At 45.3% G+C, this 20,580-nt stretch overlaps 1 protein-coding gene across 4 annotated transcripts in view; it reads left to right on the top strand.

Moving 5' to 3' along the window:
- The window catches only part of stk3 (serine/threonine kinase 3 (STE20 homolog, yeast)), a 761,988-nt gene that overhangs the window by 499,430 nt on the left and 241,978 nt on the right, over window positions 1-20,580 (top strand). For all 4 annotated transcript variants that reach the window (XM_068031157.1, XM_068031154.1, XM_068031155.1 and 1 more), the window contains one exon: window positions 14,571-14,760. In XM_068031157.1, coding sequence (XP_067887258.1) covers window positions 14,571-14,760 — 190 coding nt within the window. The remainder of the gene's footprint in view (window positions 1-14,570; window positions 14,761-20,580) is intronic.

Below are 20,580 nucleotides of genomic sequence, written 5' to 3'. Positions count from 1 at the left end.
TTCTGTTGGCAGGAGGGTCAGTAACTAGATGACACAGATTTAAAACAATTGGCAAAAAATCCAGGAGGGAAAGGAGTTTTTTTTACACAGTGAGTTGTTGATCTGGAATTTACTACTTGAAAGGGTGGTGGAAACAGATTCAGTAGTAACTTTCAAAAGGGAATTGGATATAAACTTGAAAAGAAGGCTATGGGGAGAGAGTAGAGGAGTAAGATTAATTGGATAACCCTGTCTTAGATCTGGCACAGACATGCTTGGATCAATGACCTCCATCTGTGTCATATGATTTAATGATCTGAGAGAGGATTGATTAAATTCATCGTGTTGGTAGATCAGGTTGAGAGACATCCAACCCTAGAAATTTATGTTTAGCATCTTCTCATTTAAGAGAAAAACATTCTATTGCCTCAAGCTAATAAAGATCACTGCTTTTAGTTTTGGACCACAATCCCAGCATCCCCAACACCGAACACCTGTTCCTGCTGGGGGACTTTAATGCCAGGGTTGGGGCTGACCATGACTCATGGCCCTCCTGCCTTGGGCGTTGGAAGGATGAATGAGAATGGACAGAGACTGCTTGAGTTGTGCACCTATCATAACCTCTGCATCACCAACTCGTTCTTTCACACTAAACCCTGTCACCAGGTTTCATGGAGGCACCCAAGATCGCGTCGTTGGCACCAGCTAGACCTCATTGTCACAAGGCGAGCCGCCTTAAACAGTGTTCAAATCACACGCAGCTTCCACAGTGCGGACTGCGACACCGACCACTCCCTGGTGTGCAGCAAGGTTAGACTCAGACCAAAGAAGTTGCATCATTCCAAGCAGAATTTCTCACCCACAGCTGTTACAAAAATTTCTAAATTCACTTGTGTCAGCCCTTCAAAACACTCCCACAGGGGATGCTGAGACTAAGTGGGTCCACATCAGAGACGCCATCTATGAGTCAGCTTTGACCACCTACGGCAAAAGTGCGAGGAGAAATGCAGACTGGTTTCAATCTCATAATGAAGAGCTGGAACCTGTCATAGCCGCTAAGCGCATTGCACTGCTGAACTACAAGAAAGCCCCCAGCGAGTTAACATCCGTAGCACTTAAAGCAGCCTGAAGCACTGCACAAAGAACAGTCAGGCGCTGCGCAAATGACTACTGGCAACACTTATGCAGTCATATTCAGCTGGCCTCAGACACCTGAAACATCAGAGGAATGTATGATGGCAAATTTTGAAATTCTTCTCTGTATTCCAAGATCCAAGACATTTATATTTAGCAAAAAAAGCAGTGGTCCTAGCACTGACCCTTGGGGAGCACCACTGTTGCCCATCCTCCAGTCTGAAAAACAACCATAAACACAACTCACTGTTTTCTCTCTTTGAGCCAAATTTTTTATCCTTCTATTCCATGAGCTTCAATTGGGTGGCACAGTGGTTAGCACCGCAGCCTCAAAGCTCCAGCTACCCGGGTTCGATTCTGGATATTGCCTGTGTGGAGTTTGCAAGTTCTCCCTGTGACCACGTTGGTTTCCTCCCACAGCCAAAGACTTGCAGGTTGATAGGTAAATTGGCCATTGTAAATTGCCCCTAGTATAGGTAGGTGGTAGGGGAATTGTGGGGATGTGGTAGGAATATGGGATTAATGTAGGATTAGGATAAATGGGTGGTTGATGGTTGGCACAGACTCGGTGGGCAGAAGGGGCTGTTTCAGTGCTGTATCTCTAAATAAATAAATAAATTTTGTTCTCCAGCCTTTTATGTGGTACTCTATCAAATGTTTTCTTAAAATTCTTATCGATAATATCCACTGCATTCCCGTCATCCGCCTTCTCTGTTAGTTCATCAAAAGATTCAGTTAGATTGGTCAATCATGATGTGCCTTTTACAAATTTGTGCTGGCTATCCTTAACTAACTCAAATCTCTCCAAGTGCTTGTTGATTTTTTCCCCAACATTAATGTTTCTAAAACAAAAACAAGAAATGCTGGAATCACTCAGCAGGTCTGGCAGCATCTGTGGAAAGAGAAGCAGAGTTAACGTTTCGGGTCAGTGACCCTTCTTCGGAACTGACAAATATTAGAAAAGTCACAGATTATAAGCAAGTGAGGTGGGGGTGGGGAAAGAGATAACAAAGGAGAAGGTGCAGATTGGACCAGGCCACATAGCTGACCAAAAGGTCACGGAGCAAAGGCAAACAATATGTTAATGGTGTGTTGAAAGACAAATTAGTACAGATTAGGTGTGAATACACTGAATATTGAACAGCAGCAAGTGCAAACCTGAAAAAAAACCTGAAAAAAACAGTGGGTAAGCAAACTGAACAAACTAAGATGGGCGGCACAGTGGCGCAGTGGTTAGCACCGCAGCCTCACAGCTCCAGGGACCCGGGTTCGATTCCGGGTACTGTCTGTGTGGAGTTTGCAAGTTCTCCCTGTGTCTGCGTGGGTTTTCTCCGGGTGCTCCGGTTTCCTCCCACAAGCCAAAAGACTTGCAGGTTGATAGGTAAATTGGCTATTATAAATTGTCACTAGTATAGGTAGGTGGTAGGGAAATATAGGGACAGGTGGGGATGTTTGGTAGGAATATGGGATTAGTGTAGGATTAGTATAGATGGGTGGTTGATGTTTGGTGCGGACTCGGTGGGCCGAAGAGCCTGTTTCAGTGCTGTATATCTAATCTAAGATGAAATGAAATAACTGCAAAAAAAGATAGTAAAAAATGTAAAAAAAAATGTAAAAAAAAGGAAGAAAAAATAACTAAAAATGAAAGTAAAATGGGGGGCTGTCATGCTCTGAAATTATTGAACTCAATGTTCAGTCCGGCAGGCTGTAGTGTGCCTAATCGGTAGATGAGATGCTGTTCCTCGCGCTTGCGTTGATGTTCACTGGAACACTGCAGCAATCCCAGGACAGAGATGTGAGCATGAGAGCAGGGGGGAGTGTTGAAATGGCAAGCAACCGGAAGCTCAGGGTCCTGCTTGCGGACTGAGCGGAGATGTTCCGCAAAGCGGTCACCCAGTCTGCGCTTGGTCTCCCCAATGTAGAGGAGACCACACTGTGAGCAGCGAATACAGTATACTACATTGAAAGAAGTACAAGTAAATCGCTGCTTCACCTGAAAGGAGTGTTTGGGGCCTGGGATAGTGAGGAGAGGGGAGGTAAATGGGCAGGTATTACACCTCCTGCGATTGCAGGGGAAGGTGCCCTGGGACGGGGACGAGGTGGTGGGGGTAATGGAGGAGTGGACCAGGGTGTCGCGGAGGGAACGATCCCTTCGGAATGCTGACAGGGGAAGGGAGGGGAAGATGCGATTGGTAGTGGCATCACGCTGGAGGTGGCGAAAATGGCGGAGGATGATCCTTTGGATATGGAGGCTGGTGGGATGAAAAGTGAGGACAAGGGGAACCCTGTCACGGTTCTGGGAGGGGAAGGGGTGAGGGTAGAGTTGCGGGGAATGGGTCGGACACGGTTGAGGGCCCTGTCAACCACAGTGGGGGGAAATCCTCGGTTGAGGAAAAAGGAGGTCAAATCAGAAGCACCATCATGGAAGGTAGCATCATCAGAGCAGATGCGTCGGAGACGGAGAAACTGGGAGAATGGAATGGAGTCCTTACAGGAGGTAGGGTGTGAAGAAGTGTAGTCGAGGTAGCTGTGGGAGCCGGTGGGCTTATAATGGATATTGGTAGACAACCTATCCCCAGAGATGGAGACAGAGAAGTCGAGGAAGGGAAGGGAAGTGTCAGAGATGGACCATGTAAAGGTGAGAGAAGGGTGGAAATTTGAAGCAAAGTTGATAAAGTTTTCTAGTTCGGGGTGGGAGCAGGAAACGGCACCGATACAGTCATCAATGTACCGGAAAAAGAGTTGGGGGAGGGGGCCTGAGTAGGACTGGAACAAAGAATGCTCGACATATCCCACAAAAAGACAGGCATAACTAGGACCCATGCGGGTACCCATAGCGACACCTTTTACTTGAAGGAAGTGCGTGGAGTTGAAGGAGAAGTTGTTCAATGTTTAATTAATGTTTCTAAACCTTATGATGTTAAACTGACTGCCCTGTAATTGTTCGGACTGTCCTTATACCCTTTTTTGAATAAGGGTGTCACATTTGCCACTGTCCAATCTTCTAGCATCTCCCTCATACCTAGGGAAGATTGGAAGATTATGGCAAGCCCTTTCACTATCTCCACCCCAACGTCCTTTAGCAACCTTGGATGCAAGCCATCCGGACCAGGTAACCTATCGACCCGAAACATAGCCAGTCTTTCCAGTGCCTCCTCCCTCTCGGATTATACCCTATCCATTGCCTCTAACTTCTCCGCTTCTACTGATATTTTGTCAGATTCTTCTTCCGAAGTAAACAACGATACAAAGTACTCATTAAGTATTCTAGCCTTGCCCTGTGCCTCCAAGCATATATTACCCTCTTTGTTCCAAATAGGCTCCACTCCCCCTCTTACTACTTGCTTATTGTTTAAAGGCGGGGCTAAAGTGTGGCGAGTCGAAGAGACTTAGCAGTTGGCAGGAAAAAAGACAGAGGCGAAAGGGGAGAGCCAACTGTTTAACAGCCCCGACAAACAAATTTTTCTGCAGCACCTGTGGAAGAGCCTGTCACTCTAGAATTGGCCTATATAGCCACTCCAGGCGCTGCTCCACACACCACTGACCACCTCCAGGCGCTTACCCATTGTCTCTCGAGATAAGGAGGCCAAAGAAAGAATTGTTTACATGACAGTAGAAGATTGTCAGTTTCTCTTTTATGTTGACTGCCATTCTGTTTTCATATTCTCTCTTTGCCAGTCTTATTTTCCTCTTCACCTCCCCTCTCAACTTAATTGTACTTGGCCTGGTTCTCACTTGAAGAATTCACCTAACATGCATGATATGCCCTCTTTTTTTGTTTCATCATAATCTCTATCTCCCTCGTCATCCAAGGAGCCCTGTTTTTGGTTCCCCTACTTGGAATATACGTAGCCTTTACCTGTGGCTTAAATATAACCCATTATTCTGAAAGTTTTTCCTGGTTCCATTTTATCCTGACTCGATTCCTTCTCATTGCATTGAAATTAGCCCTCTTCGAATCTAGCCATTCTACCCTTATATCATTCCTTGCTTTTTCGCATTATGAGTCTAAACCTATGATACCATGATCACTCTTTCCCAAGTGCTCCGCACTGACTCTTGGTCCACTTGGCCAACCTCATATCCTCGCACAAGATCCCCTCCTTTCCAGTTGGGCTGAGAGCATATTGATCAAAGGAGTTCTCCTCAAAATTTCAGAAATTCTTCCTGTCCAAACCCTTTACTCTAAAACTATCCCAATTTATATTTGGGTAATTAAAACACCCAATATCACCATTCTATGGTTCTTGCATATCTCTGTGATTTCCCTGAAGATTTGCTTCTCTATCTCTGTTTCACTATTTGGAGGCCTATAGAATATCCCTGATCATATCCTTTTTGCTTCTCAATTCAAACCAAATGGATTCTGTCCTTGTCCCATCAAGGACATCCACTCTTTCCAACACTACAATGTCTTCCCGAATCAGTACTGCCACCCCACCTCACTTTTCCTTCTCTGTCTTTTCTGAACACTTTATATCCTTGTACATTATCGCCTAGTCCTCAAAGTTTTGAAGCTACGTTTCTGTTATTGCTACTACATCATGTTCCCAGACTGCTATTTGTGTTTGTAGCTTCTTTTTCTTCTTTGGCCTCCTTGTCTCGAGAGACAATGGGTAAGCGCATAGAGGTGGTCAGTGGTTTGTGGAGCAGCGCCTGGAGTGGCTATAAAGGCCATTTCTAGAGTGACAGACTCTTCCACAGGCGCTACAGATTAAATTGGTTGTCGGGGGTTTTACACAGTTGGCTGTCTCCTTGCACTTCTAGCTTTTTTCCTGCCAACTTCTAAGTCTCTTCGACTTGCCACTCTTTAGCCCCACCTTCTTGGCTGTCCGCCAGCTCTGGCGATCACTGGCAACTGACTCCCACGACTTGTGATCAATGTCACAGGACTTCATGTCGCGTTTGCAGACGTCTTTAAAGCGGAGACATGGACGGCCGGTGGGTCTGATACCAACGATGAGCTCGCTGTACAATGTGTCCTTGGGGATACTGCCATCTTCCATGTGGCTCACATGACCAAGCCATCTCAAGCATCGCTGGCTCAGTAGGGTGTATAAGCTGGGGATGTTGGCCGCCTCGAGGACTTCTGTGTTGGAGATACGGTCCTGCCACCTGATGCCAAGGATTCTTTGGAGGCAGCAATGATGGAATAAGTTGAGATGTTGCTCTTGGCTGACATACATTGTCCAGGCCTTGTTGCCGTAGAGCAAGGTACTGAGGATACAGGCTTGAAACACTCTGACTTTTGTGTTCCATGTCAGTGTGCCATTTTCCCACACCCTCTTGGCCAATCTGGACATAGCAGTCTTTCCCATGCGCTTGTTGATTTCTGCATCGAGAGACAAGTTACTGGTGATAGTTGAGCCTAGGTAGGTGAACTCTTGGACCACTTCCAGAGCGTGGTTGCCGATATTGATGGATGGAGCATTTGTGACCTCCTGCCTCATGACGTTCGTTTTCTTGAGGCTGATGGTTAGGCCAAATTCGTTGCAGGCAGCCGCAATCCTGTCAATGAGTCTCTGCAGACACTCTTCTGTGTGGGATGTTAATGCAGCATCGTCAGCAAAGAGGAGTTCCCTGATGAGGATTTTCCATACTTTGGTCTTCGGTCTAAGATGGGCAAGGTTGAACAACCTGCCATCTGATCTTGTATGGAGGAAAATTTCTTCTTCTGAAGACTTGAATGCATGTGAGAGCAGCAGTGAGAAGAAGATCCCAAACAGCGTAGGTGCAAGAACACAGTCCTGTTTCACACCACTCAGGGTAGGAAAGGGGTCTGATGAGGCACCTCTTTGCTGAATTTGCCTTTCATATTGTCATGGAATGAGGTGATGATACTTAGTAGCTTTGGTGGACATCCAATCTTTGCTAGTAGTCTGAAGAGACCATGTCTGCTGACGCGGTCAAAGGCTTTGGTGAGATCTATGAAAGCAACGTAGAGATGCATCTGTTGTTCGCGGCATTTCTCCTGTAGCTGGCAAAGGGAGAACAGCATATCAATGATGGATTTCTCTGCTCGAAAGCGGCACTGTGCCTCAGGGTAGACACGCTCAGCCAGAGTCTGGGGTCTGTTTAAAACGACTCGAGCGAAGACTTTCCCCACTGTGCTGAGCAGGGAGATTCCACGGTAGTTGTTGCAGTAACTGCAGTCACCCTTGTTCTTATAGAGGGTGATGATATTGGCATCGCGCATGTCCTATGATACTGCTCCCTCATCCCAGCACAGGCAAAGCAGTTCATGGAGTGCTGAGAGTATAGCAGGCTTGGCACTCTTGATTATTTCAGGGGTAATGCCATCCTTTCCAGGGGCTTTTCCACTGGCTAGAGAATCGATGGCATCACTGAGTTCCGATTTTGTCGGCTGTTCATGCAGCTCATCCATGACTGGCAGAGACTGGGCTTCATTGAGGGCCGTATCGGTGACAACATTTTCCCTGGAGTACAGTTCTAGGTAGTGCTCCACCCAGCGGTCCATTTGCTTGTGTTGGTCAGTGATCGTTTCCCCTGATTTAGACTTGAGGGGGGGGGGGGGTGGCGATCTTCTTGGTGATTGGCTCAAAAGCTCTCTTAATGCATCATGCATTCCTCTGATGTTTCCGGTGTCAGAGGCCAGCTGAATACGACTGCATAGGTGTTGCCAGTAGTCATTTGCACAGCGCCTGGCTGTTCTTTGTGCAGTGCTTCTGGCTACTTTAAGTGCTACGGATGTTAACTCGCTGGGGGCTTTCTTGTAGTTCAACAGTGCAGTGCGCTTAGCGGCTATGACAGGTTCCAGCTCTTCAAAGTGAGATTGAAACCAGTCTGCATTCTGCTTCTCACGTTTGCTAAAGGTGGTCATTGCTGAGTCATAGATTGCGTCTCTGATGTGGGCCCACTTCGTCTCTGCATCCCCTGCAGATGTGTTTTGAAGGGCTTTTTCAAGTGAATTTAGAAACTTATGTAACAACTGTGGATCAGAAATTCTGTTCATGTTGATACGCGGGCGGCCGTTCTGCTTGGAGTGATGTAGCTTCTTTGGTTTGAGTCTAACTTTGCTGCACAGCAGGAAGTGGTTGGTGTCGCAGTCGCACTGTGGAAGCTGGTGTGATATGGACACTGTTTATAGAGGCTCGCCTTGTGATGATGAGGTCCAGCTGGTGCCAACAATGTGATCTTGGGTGTCTCCATGAAACCTGGTGACAGGGTTTAGTGTGAAAGAGCGAGTTGGTGATGCAGAGGTTGTATAGGTACACAACTCCAGCAGTCTCTGTCCATTCTCATTCATCCTTCCAACGCCATAGCACCCAATGCAGGAGGGCCTTGAATCATGGCCAGCCCCAACCCTGGCGTTAAAGTTCCCCTACAGGAACAAACCTCACCAACCTTATTTACCACACTTTGTGTATTTACATACATGCATTATAATCCTGTCTTTGCATTCATTGTACCTCTTCCTAGTCTGCTCCTGTCTAAAATGGAACTACTCCCTTCTCTAGTACTGTTAAACACTCTCACATTATGTACCTTATTTATCTTTTCTACTTCTCCATGCTGGTGCCCATCCCCCTGCCAATTTAGTTTACACCCTCCCCAACCACAATAGCGAACCTTCCCACGAGGATATTGGTCCCAGTCCTATTGAGGTGCAATCCTCCCTTTTAAAGAGGTGCCTTCTGCCCCAAAACTGGTCCCAATGCTCCAAGAATCTGAAGCCTGCACCTCCTGCACCATGCTTTAAGTCATGAATTGATCCTCGCTATCTGCCCATTTCTACTCTCGCTAGCACGAGGCACTAGGAGTAATCCAAGATTACTACCTTTGAGGTCCTACTCTTCAACTTCCTCCCTAGCTCCTGAAAATCTGACTGTAGGATCTCAATACCTGCCCTTGCTCTGTCATTGGAACCAACGCGTTCCACAACCTTTGACCCACTCCCTTCCCTGTAGAATATCCTGTACCCTGTCCATGATCTCCTTTATCCATGCACCGGGGAGGCAACACACCATGTGGACTCATGATGATGGTTACAGAAACGCTTGTCTCCCTGACTATGGAATCTCATAACTGGGGTGCCAAACTTTTTGTGTGAGGGTCCACATTACAATTTTTGTCCGACAATAGGGACCAGTGAGCAGATGTCAGTGAAATAAAGACACTAAAAATTTATTTTTCAAGGCTATGGGCTAAGTGCTGGCAAATGGGATTAGGTAGACAGGTCAGGTGTTTTAATGCATCGGTGCAGACTCGATGGGCCGAAGGGCCTCTTTGCACTGTATTATTCTGTGATTCTGTGATTGAACAGCAACAAATGTGCATTTTTGTAAAGAAGCTTTAGCTGTGAAAAAGAATTTATTAACTTACTTTCTTGTCACTGTTGAATGCTGATATAATGAGATACCTGGCATTGTTTTTGCATGCATGTGTAGTCAACCTCTTGATGTAGAAATGTGGAGTATTCTGGATAGATGTTCATCTGTCAGGAGAGATCTTGATCTCTCTCCCCCTCACCCCTGCACTCTCTGTGTATCTCTCTGTCTCTGATACTCCCCCACTTCTGCCTCTGCCTCTCCCCTGCCTCTGCCTCTCCCCCACCTCTGCCTCTCCCTCACCTCTGCTTCGCCGCTCCTCTGTCCGTCCCTCCTCTGCCCCGCCCCCCGCCTCTTCCCTGTATCTCTCCCCCACCTTCTCTCTCCCTCACCGCCATCCTTCTCCCTCCCTCTCCCTCCCTCCCTCTCTCCCTCCCTCTCTCCCTCCCCTTCCCTACCCCGCCCTCTGTTTTCCTCTCTCCCTCCCCCATCCTTCCTCTCTCCCTCCCCTTTCCTTCCTCTCTCTCCCTCCCCTCTCCTTCCTCTCTCTCCCTCCCCTCTTCCTCTCTCTCCACCCCCCCCCCACCCCTGTCTCAGTGTCTCCATTGCTCCGTGCTCCCCACTACCTGCCCCATGATCCGTGTTCTCCGCTACCTGCTCCCCATTTTGTGTTCCCCGCTACCCACTCCCTGCTCCCTGTTCCCCGCTCCATGTTCCCCGCTATCTGCTCGCCTGCATCCCACAGCAACCATTTCCACAACCGGATACTGACCATATGGAGGCATTATGGAGGACTCGAGCTGTGAGGCAATATGGGCAGAACTCAGAAATAGGAAGGGTGCGGTAACAATGTTGGCGCTGTACTACAGGCCTCCCAACAGCGAGCGTCAGATAGAGGTACAAATATGTAAACAGATTATGGAAAGATGTAGGAGCAACAGGGTGGTGGTGATAGGAGATTTTAATTTTCCCAACATTGACTGGGATTCATTTAGTGTTAGAGGTCTAGATGGAGCAGAATTTGTAAGGAGCATCCAGGAGGGTTTTCTAGAGCAGTATGTAAATAGTCCAACTCGGGAAGAGGCCATACTGGACCTGGTGTTGGGGAATGAGCCGGGCCAGGTGGTTGAAGTTTCAGTAGGGGACTACTTTGGGAATAGTGATCACAATTCTGTAAGTTTTAGAATACTCATGGACAAAGACGAGAGTGGTCCCAAAGGAAGAGTGCTAAATTGGGGGAAGGCCAACGATACCAAAATTCGGCAGGAGCTGGGGAATGTAGATTGGGAGCAGCTGTTTGAAGGTAAATCCACATTTGATATGTGGGACGCTTTTAAAGAGAGGTTGATTAGCATGCAGGAGAGACATGTTCCTGTGAAAATGAGGGATAGAAATGGCAAGATTAGGGAACCATGGATGACAGGTGAAATTGTGAGACTAGCTAAGAGGAAAAAGGAAGCATACATAAAGTCTAGGCGGCTGAAGAAAGACGAAGCTTTGAAAGAATATCGGGATTGTAGGCGCAGTCTGAAATGAGGAATTAAGAGGGCTAAAAGGGGTCATGAAATATCTTTAGCAAACAGGGTTAAGGAAAATCCCAAAGCGTTTTATTCATAGAAAAGGAGCAAGAGGGTAACTAGAGAAAGGATTGGCCCACTCAAGGACAAAGGAGGAAAGTTATGCGTGGAGTCAGAGAAAATGGGTGAGATTCTAAACGAGTACTTTGCATCGGTATTCACCGAGGAGAGGGACATGACGGATGTTGAGGTTAGGGACAGATGTTTGATTACTCTAGGTCAAGTCGGCATAAGGAGGGAGGAAGTGTTGGGTATTCTAAAAGGCATTAAGGTGGACAAGTCCCCAGGTCTGGATGGGATCTATCCCAGGTTACTGTGTGAAGCGAGAGAGGAAATAATTGGGGACTTAACAGATATCTTTGCAGCATCCTTAAACACGGGAGAGGTCCCGGAGGACTGGAGAATTGCTAATGTTGTCCCCTTGTTTAAGAAGGGTAGCAGGGATAATCCAGGTAATTATAGACCGGTGAGCCTGACGTCAGTGGTAGGGAAGCTGCTGGAGAAGATACTGAGGGATAGGATCTATTCCCATCTGGAAGAAAATGGGCTTATCAGTGATAGGCAACATGGTTTTGTGCAGGGAAGGTCATGTCTTACCAACTTAATAGAATTCTTTGAGGAAGTGACAAAGTTGATTGATGAGGGAAGGGCTGTAGATGTCGTATACATGGACTTCAGTAAGGCGTTTGATAAGGTTCCCCATGGTAGGCTGATGGAGAAAGTGAAGGCGCATGGGGTCCAAGGTGTACTAGCTAGATGGATAAAGAACTGGCTGGGCAACAGGAGACAGAGAGTAGCAGTGGAAGGGAGTTTCTCAAAATGGAGACGTGTGACCAGTGGTGTTCCACAGGGATCCGTGCTGGGACCACTGTTGTTTGTGATATACATAAATGATTTGGAGGAAAGTATAGGTGGTCTGATTAGCAAGTTTGCAGACGACACTAAGATTGGTGGAGTAGCAGATAGTGAAGGGGACTGTCAGAGAATACAGCAGAATATAGATAGATTGGAGAGTTGGGCAGAGAAATGGCAGATGGAGTTCAATCAGGGCAAATGCGAGGTGATGCATTTTGGAAGATCCAATTCAAGAGTGAACTATACAGTAAATGGAAAAGTCCTGGGGAAAATTGATGTACAGAGAGATTTGGGTGTTCAGGTCCATTGTTCCCTGAAGGTGGCAACGCAGGTCAATAGAGTGGTCAAGAAGGCATACGGCATGCTTTCCTTCATCGGACGGGTATTGAGTACAAGAGTTGGCAGGTCATGTTACAGTTGTATAGGACTTTGGTTCGGCCACATTTGGAATACTGCGTGCAGTTCTGGTCGCCACATTACCAAAAGGATGTGGATGCTTTGGAGAGGGTGCAGAGGAGGTTCACCAGGATGTTGCCTGGTATGGAGGGCGCTAGCTATGAAGAGAGGTTGAGTAGATTAGGATTATTTTCATTAGAAAGACGGAGGTTGAGGGGGGACCTGATTGAGGTGTACAAAATCATGAGAGGTATAGACAGGGTGGATAGCAAGAAGCTTTTTCCCAGAGTGGGGGATTCAATTACAAGGGGACATGAGTTCAAAGTGAGAGGGGAAAAGTTTAGGGGGGGATATGCGTGGAAAGTTCTTTACGCAGAGGGTGGTGGGTGCATGGAACGCATTGCCAGTAGAGGTGGTAGACGCGGGCACGATAGCGTCTTTTAAGATGTATCTAGACAGATACATGAATGGGCAGGAAGTAAAGAGATACAGACCCTTAGAAAATAGGCGACAGGTTTAGATAGAGGATTTGGATCGGCGTAGGCTTGGAGGGCCGAAGGGCCTGTTCCTGTGCTATAATTTTCTTTGTTCTTTGTTCTTTATTCTATAATAACAGCAAAATACTGCGGATGCTGGAAATCTGAAATAAAAACAAGAAATGCTGGAACCACTCAGCAGGTCTGGCAGCATCTGTGGAAAGAGAAGCAGAGTTAACGTTTCGGGTCAGTGACCCATCTTCGGAACTTCGGATATTTACCATCCCTTTTTTTTAAGTCGCGGTGAGTGGAGGTGGGAGCCCAGTGTGCAGGATACAGAACGTTTTACTGAACCGTGCGAAAACAGCAGGGGCAGCCGATCCCAGGGTGCCTGTGCTGCATTCCACCAATCAGCGCAAACCTCACCTGGGCAGCCCCTGTCAGTCACAGAGAGTGACCAGTCAGACAGGGATCTCCCGCTTGTCAGATGCAAGTTCCGCCTACCCCCTCTGCCTAACGTGCAGGGGAGCTGTGAATCAGCGCCGAGCCACGGATAGATAGAGTGGGCCATATGTTGGACAAGCATGTCCTGTAACAACTGCATTTTTCCACTTTGCTGCTCCCCTTGCCCATTGGTGCTGTGGTCTGGACTGTTGTCCTTCAGGGTATTGTCACTCCCTGCAGTCTCCAATGCTGCTAAGTACCTGTTTGAGAGTGGCACACACCCTGAAGACTTCTGTACCTCCTACCTCTTCCTCGTCTTTCGGATGGCCACCCATCTCGTATCCTGAACTCTTACTGCCTTTGTTACTTGGTCTATTTCATCGTTAAGTATAATATTTGTATTTTCGTACCAATGTCAACATCAAAATGCCTCAAAACATGCAATTGAATTTATTGTTTAAGTAGGCAAATCCACTGCATCTACAGAATGTCCATTTTAAGGAGCATCATAAAACATTTGGGCAGTTTTTGCTGTAACTGACCAATGAAAAAAAAAGGAAATGAAATCACCCCTTCACCCATCACTGATCTACATTGGCCCCCGGTTACTGTGCATCTTTATTTTAAAATTCTCATTCTTGTTTTCAATACCCTCCTTGACCTGCCAAGCCCCCTCCTGTCTCTAATCTCCTCCAACCCGACAACCCTCTCAGATATCTGTGCTCCTCTAATTCCAGCCTCTCAATCATTCCCAATTTTAAATGCTCCACCAGTGGCGGCTGTGCCAGAAATCAAAGACTAGCTAAACTGTCAGTTGCTCTTTTTCTTCTCGTAGAATAAATTAGACTTTCTTAATATATCTCACTATATCTGTTGCCATTCATTACTTCCCTGCTATATGTTTGTGATTATTTAGGAACGTGGTGGTTAGCTTCAATTCCAATTGTAACACTTCAAAAGGGATTCTATTTCAAGTTGGCTTGATTTCTGTAAAACGTACTAGATTTGAAAAATATGGCAAAGAATTTAAGGTCATTCACACTAAAAACAGTTCATGACAACTTCTACATTCTGATTTTATAAATGTTTAATCTCTCATAAATTGGTGAGTATACTTATGGATGATAGTTCCAATACCTTGGGTAAATTTACATATAGTTTTCAACTATTTTCATCTGAATTTTTTGGTGATTAGGTGCCAAGCAAAGGTATTGTGTGATTCTGCTTCTTTCTCATGACTGCTAATTAGAGTGAAAGCCAGATCACAAAAATGTGCTGGTTACGCAACGTGACATGATTTAATTTTTTTGAGCTTTAAAAAAATACATTTCTATCCAGTTTCGGCTGATCTTCTACCGAAGATTCTCAGAAATTCCAGGCAACCATGCCTCCTTATTGCTAATTTTTTTTGCATTCCGCAGGATGACGATGAAGTGGATTCTTACACCATGGTGAAGACTAGTCATGCAAGCACAGGCACTATGAGGGCAACAAGTACCATGAGTGAAGGTGCCCAAACCATGATTGAACACAACAGTACTATGTTAGAGTCAGACCTGGGGACCATGGTAATTAACAGTGACGAAGATGAAGAAGATGGAACTATGAAAAGTAAGAAAAATGCATTTTCTCGAAGTAAAAGAGTTTGTTACGACTGAGGTGGAAGGAGTGCACTGTCTTTTCTAGTTCTACTTTTCTAAAAGTTACAACATATATTTAAATGTTTACACAGTTACCTATATGGTCAATCATATAATCTACTCTTTATCCCAGAATAAAACATACCAACCAGGTTTTTTAAATAAACAACAACATTCTCACTTTATTATAAAACAAGACTTATTCAGTAATGAAGCAAAGCATTAACACACAGATTGAAATATGAAAGTTCCCTTTTTACCTTAGCCCCTCACACATACACGCACACCAGTTACCTGAAAAATAGAGATTTTCTCTGCAGAGCTCTTTTACAAACAAAAACAAAAAAAATACTTTGGCCAAATACTTGTTAATTCTTGAAGAAAAAGGATGAGATATGTTGTGTTCCCAAATGGCATACAGTCTGGTGTCCAAGTACATGTAGACGAGTCACTGGGATCTTTTCTGGGGCAATCAAGAATGAATCTGGCAGAATTTTCCAGCTTCTCAGGATAAATGCAGCCTTCAAACACAGTCCACACCCCAACTGAACCAAAACAATATCTCAGAAGTGAAACTCCAAACAGCAAGTCAGAACCTCTTGACTGCTGTAAATCTTGACATGTCACTTCTCTGTAAACATCTCCCCTAAGTCACTAAGGTTTCTGTTTATTGAATTTAAGGTATGTGATATCCAGTAAAGGTTTGTTTTCAAAAAAGACCTCTCAGTGTCCCTTGTAAAAAACATCCATGGAGTCTTTTCAGTTTTCCCAAATAAACCAATGTCGAATAACACACAAAAACTTTCAAAAAAATAGAAGCACTTTCATAACACCTCCATCCTTGGAGGAATGAAACATCATTTTTAAATGCATTTCATTACAAAGTATGGAAAACCAGAAGATGAAAAAAATTAAAACAGATTTACGCGCTCATTCTCATTCACTCTTTATCTGTAGCTAATACAGTTCTGCTTTGTACCATCTTTGCACTCAGATAACTCAAAACGAAGTTAAATCCTAGACAAAGCTTCCGCAGGTATGTTATGTTGCCCTGCACTGTAGATAATCTTTATGTGATATGGTTGCAATAGTAAACTTCATCGGAATAGTCTGGCATTCTAGTTTCTGAATTTTTCCACAAAGGCTATGATCAGTAGTCTCTCTCCAGTCATGGTGGACAAAAACTTCAAAATGTTTAAGAGCTAGTAATAAGCCCAGGGTTTCTTTTCCACCGTTGAGTATCTCTTTTGGTGTCAATTTAGCTTTTTGGAAAAGTATCCCACTGGCCTTTCTATGCCCGATTCATCATCTTGTAACAGGATTGCACTAGCACTAATTGCTACCTTGAAGGGCTTAGTGAAATTTGGGGCAGCCAACACTGGTTCATTAATCGAAATGGCTTTCAGCCTCTCAAAAGATGCTTGGCACTCCCCTGACCATACTAACTTGGTTTTCTTTTTTTTTGTAGCAAATCTGTCAGTGGAGCAGCTATAGTACTAAAATTTAGTACAAACTTGCGGTTGAAACCACACATCCCAAAAACCTCATGATTTCTTGCTTAGTCTTAGGGGTGGGGTACTCCACCAATGGTTGTACTTTTGCTGCTCTTGGCAACACTTGTCCTTGCCCTACCATATGCCCGGGGTAGGTTACCTTCACTTTTGCAATTTCACTTTTGGCAAGGTTTATCACTAAATCGGCTGATTCTAATTTTCTAAACTGAGCTTCTAGTTGTTCCAAGTGGTCCTTCCAAGTGTCACTGTATACCAGCACATCATCAAGATAAACCACACCGTTAGGAACACTGGCTACACTTCGTTCATTAGTCTCTGAAAAGTGGCTGTGGCATTTTCTTGGCCTGAATGGCATCAGTCGGCATTGGAAAAGACCATCTGTTGCGACAAAGGCCGCTATTTCTTCAGCTTGGGATGTTAAAGGAACTTGCCAGTATTCCTTTCACAAATCTATTTTTGTAAGAAACATGGCGTTGTCCACTCTGCCAAGCGAAGAATTGGGTAGGAGTCTGCCTTTGTTTCTGCATTAACCTTTCTGTAGTCTATGCAGAGTCTTGTTGAACCCTCAGGTTTAGGCACTAATACCACTGAGAAACTACAGCTGCTTTGACTGTGTTCAATTAGGTGGTTTTCCAGCATGTATTGGATTTATGCTTTTACCTGGACCTCTTTCTTTGGACTTAAGTGATAAGGATGCAGTTTTATAGGAAAGGATTCCCCTACATCCACACCATGTATGGCTAAGGTTGTACATCCTGGTTTGTCCCTACAAACTCTTTAAAATGCTGTGAGTAGTCTTGTTCGGTCTTAAAGAACAAAGAACAAAGAAAATTACAGCACAGGAACAGGCCGTTCAGCCCTCCAAGCCTGCGCCGATCCAGATCCTCTATCTAAACATGTCGCCTATTTTCTAAGGGTCTGTATCTCTTTGCTTCCTGCCCATTCATGTATCTGTCTAGATACATCTTAAAAGACGCTATCGTGCCCGCATCTACCACCTCCGCTGGCAACGCGTTCCATGCACCCACCACCCTCTGCGTAAAGAACTTTCCACGCATATCCCCCCTAAACTTTTCCCCTCTCACTTTGAACTCGTGACCCCTAGTAATTGAATCCCCCACTCTGGGAAAAAGCTTCTTGCTATCCACCCTGTCTATACCTCTCATGATTTTGTACACCTCAATCAGGTCCCCCCTCAACCTCCGTCCATACCAGGCAACATCCTGGTGAACCTCCTCTGCACCCTCTCCAAGGCATCTACATCCTTTTGGTAATGTCCCAAAAATCTGAACCCCTCCCTCCTGCACCATCTCTCAAGCCACGCATTCATCCTGACTATTCTTTCATTTCTACTCTGACTATCACGTGGCACTGGTAGCAATCCTGAGATTAATACCTCTGAGGTCCTACTTTTTAACTTAGCTCCTAACTCCCTAAATTCTGCTTGGAGGACCTCATCCTGTTTTTTACCTATATCATTGGTGCCTATGTGCACAATGACAACTGGCTGTTCACCCTCCCCTTTCAGAATGTTCTACAGCCGATCTGAGACATCCCTGACCCGTACACCTGGGAGGCAACATACCATTCGGGAGTCTCGTTTTTGACCACAGAACCGCCTATCTACTCCCCTTACAATCGAATCCCCTATGACTATAGCCCTTCCACTCTTTTTCCCGCCCTTCCGAACAGCAGAGCCAGCCACGGTGCCATGAACCTGGCTACTGCTGCCTTCCCCTGGTGAGCCATCTCCCTCAACAGTATCCAAAACGGTATACCTGTTTTGGAGGGAGATGACCGCAGGGGACACCTGCACTGCCTTCCTGCTCTTTCTCTGCCTTTTGGTCACCCATTCCCTTTCTCCCTCAGCAATCCTAATCTGCGGTGTGACCAATTCGCTAAACGTGCTATCCACGACCTCATCAGCATCGCGGATGCTCCAAAGTGAGTCCATCCGCAGCTCCAGAGCCGTCATGCGGTCTAACAAGTCTTCTCATTGTTCTGCATCCAAATATGAAAGGACAATGTCTAATCTCCCGAACAATTTAGTATTAGCTAACTGGATACTAGGCGGTTCAATTTGAGAATTGTATAGGCCTCCTTCTGCCTCATCCTCACTATCCCTTTCATCCTTCACTGTCCCTACTACCTGACATACCTGTGCTTGCTTCTCCTTGTCCCAGCGATGATATTGCGTCAACATATTGATATGACACAGCTGGTTCTTTTTCCAGTGATCTGAGGTGCAAATTGAATAACTTATTTTACCAATTCTCTTGACCACTTTATATGGACCACTTCACCCTGTAAAGGCAGTAATACTAACACCTCGTCCCCTGATTGAAATGTTCGGGTCTTGGCGTGCTTGTCTGCCCATTTCTTCATGGTTGTTTGGGAAGCTTTTTGGTGTTCCTTCGCCACTTTGCAGGCTCTTGTGAGCCGCTCCCGGAACATGGATGCATAGCCGAACATGGAAGTTTCATCCCTCTGTTCTAAAAACTTCTCTTTGATTAGTTTTGGAGAACCTCTTATCTCATGTCCATAAACTAATTCAAAAAGGCTAAAAGATAGACTCATTAGGTGAATCCCTAGTGGAAAACAAAAGAAATTCTAGCCCTTTATCCCAATCATGGAGATATTCATGATAGTATTCTCTGATCATTGTTTTGAGGATCTGACGGTACCATTCTAAAGCCCTTTGTGTCTGTGGGTGGGATGCTGAGGATTTTAACTGTGTTATACTCAAATTACCCATAACTTCCTTTAAAATTTTAGAGATAAAATTGGAACACTGATCCGACTGAATCTCAATCGGTAATACATATCCAGTGAAAAACTGGGTTAACTTCTCTCCCACTACCTTAGCAGCAATTGTTCTCAAGGGAATGGCCTCTGGGAACCGAGCAGCCATATCCATAAGAATGAGTATATATCGGTGTCCCACTTTTGTTTTTGGTAAAGGTCTTACACAGTCTACCAACACCCGACTAAATGGTTCCCCAAAAACTGGTTTGGGAATTAGAGGTGCTGGTTTTGTGGTGGGTTGTGGTTTTCCCACAATCTGGCATGTATGGCATGCACCACGTCCTTGTGAAGACCTGGCCAGTAAAAATGTTGATCTATACATGATTGGGTCTTCCGGATTCCCCATATGTTGCCCCATAGGAATTTCATAGGCTATCCTTAATATTTCCCGGTGATACTTAAGTGGTACCACTATCTGGTGAACAACCGTCCAAACTTCGTCCACAGGTCTGTGAGGAGGTCTCCACTTCCTCATCAGAATCCTATTTTTAATATAGTTGCCTTCCAGAACTCCCTTTGCCTCAGCTTCCATTAGAGCCAATTGTGCCACTTTATTTAACTCTGGATCGGCTTGCTGAGCCTTGATCAGAGAAGACTTACTGAACATTTCCTTTGGATTACCCAAATCCCCAAAGAAAGTTTCAGATCTTTGGCTATCTGTCTGTGGTGCCAATTTTACCTTCGACATTGGAACTTGTTTAGCCATTGCTCGGGTTACTACACATCAAGGAAAAATTCCTGGAATTTTCCTGCAACTGTTCTGTCTCTTTGACTTCACTTGATTTTTCTGTTACGACTGGAGACACTACTACCCTCACTCTGGCCAAATCATTCCCCAGGAGTAAGTCAACTCCATCTATAGGCAAACTATCGACAGCTCCCACGGTTACCGTTCCAGGCATTAGGTCACACTCCAGGTGCACCCGATACAAAGGTACAAAGTATATACTCCCCGCCAACACCATTCACTAAAACCTTGGCATTCAATGTGCTCTCTGGTGGAAAAGTTATGCTGTTCCCCAACAAAAGAGTTTGGGTGGCTCCTGTATCCCTAAGTATAACTATAGTTTTACCTGCCTCACTTGAGGGATAAGGAGTTACTTTTCCTTTTGACAAGCATTCCCTTTAACTCTCAGGTATCTTATTCATGACCCCTGCACTCACAGTGGTTTTTGTAATGGAAATCTCAGCAGGTCTGGCAGTATCTGTGGAGAGAGAAACAGAGTTAACTTTTCAAGTATGCGACCCTGCATCAGAACTAGCAAAAGTTAGAAATGTAACAGTCTTTGAAGCAAGTGAAAGGGGGAAGGAGGGAAGTAGAACAAGAAGGAAGGACTGTGATAGGACTGAGTGGGGAAAGGTTAAATGACATATGTCATGGAACAAAATGAAAATGAAGTGCTAAATAGTTGCAGCAAGAGACAAAGCATGAGTCCAGAGAGAGTGCTAATAGCAGAGTAATGAACAGGTCT

The sequence above is a fragment of the Heterodontus francisci genome, chromosome 5 (assembly GCF_036365525.1).
Source record: "Heterodontus francisci isolate sHetFra1 chromosome 5, sHetFra1.hap1, whole genome shotgun sequence".
Classification (NCBI taxonomy): Eukaryota; Metazoa; Chordata; class Chondrichthyes; order Heterodontiformes; family Heterodontidae; genus Heterodontus; species Heterodontus francisci.
This window is presented reverse-complemented; position numbering and strand designations above follow the sequence as displayed.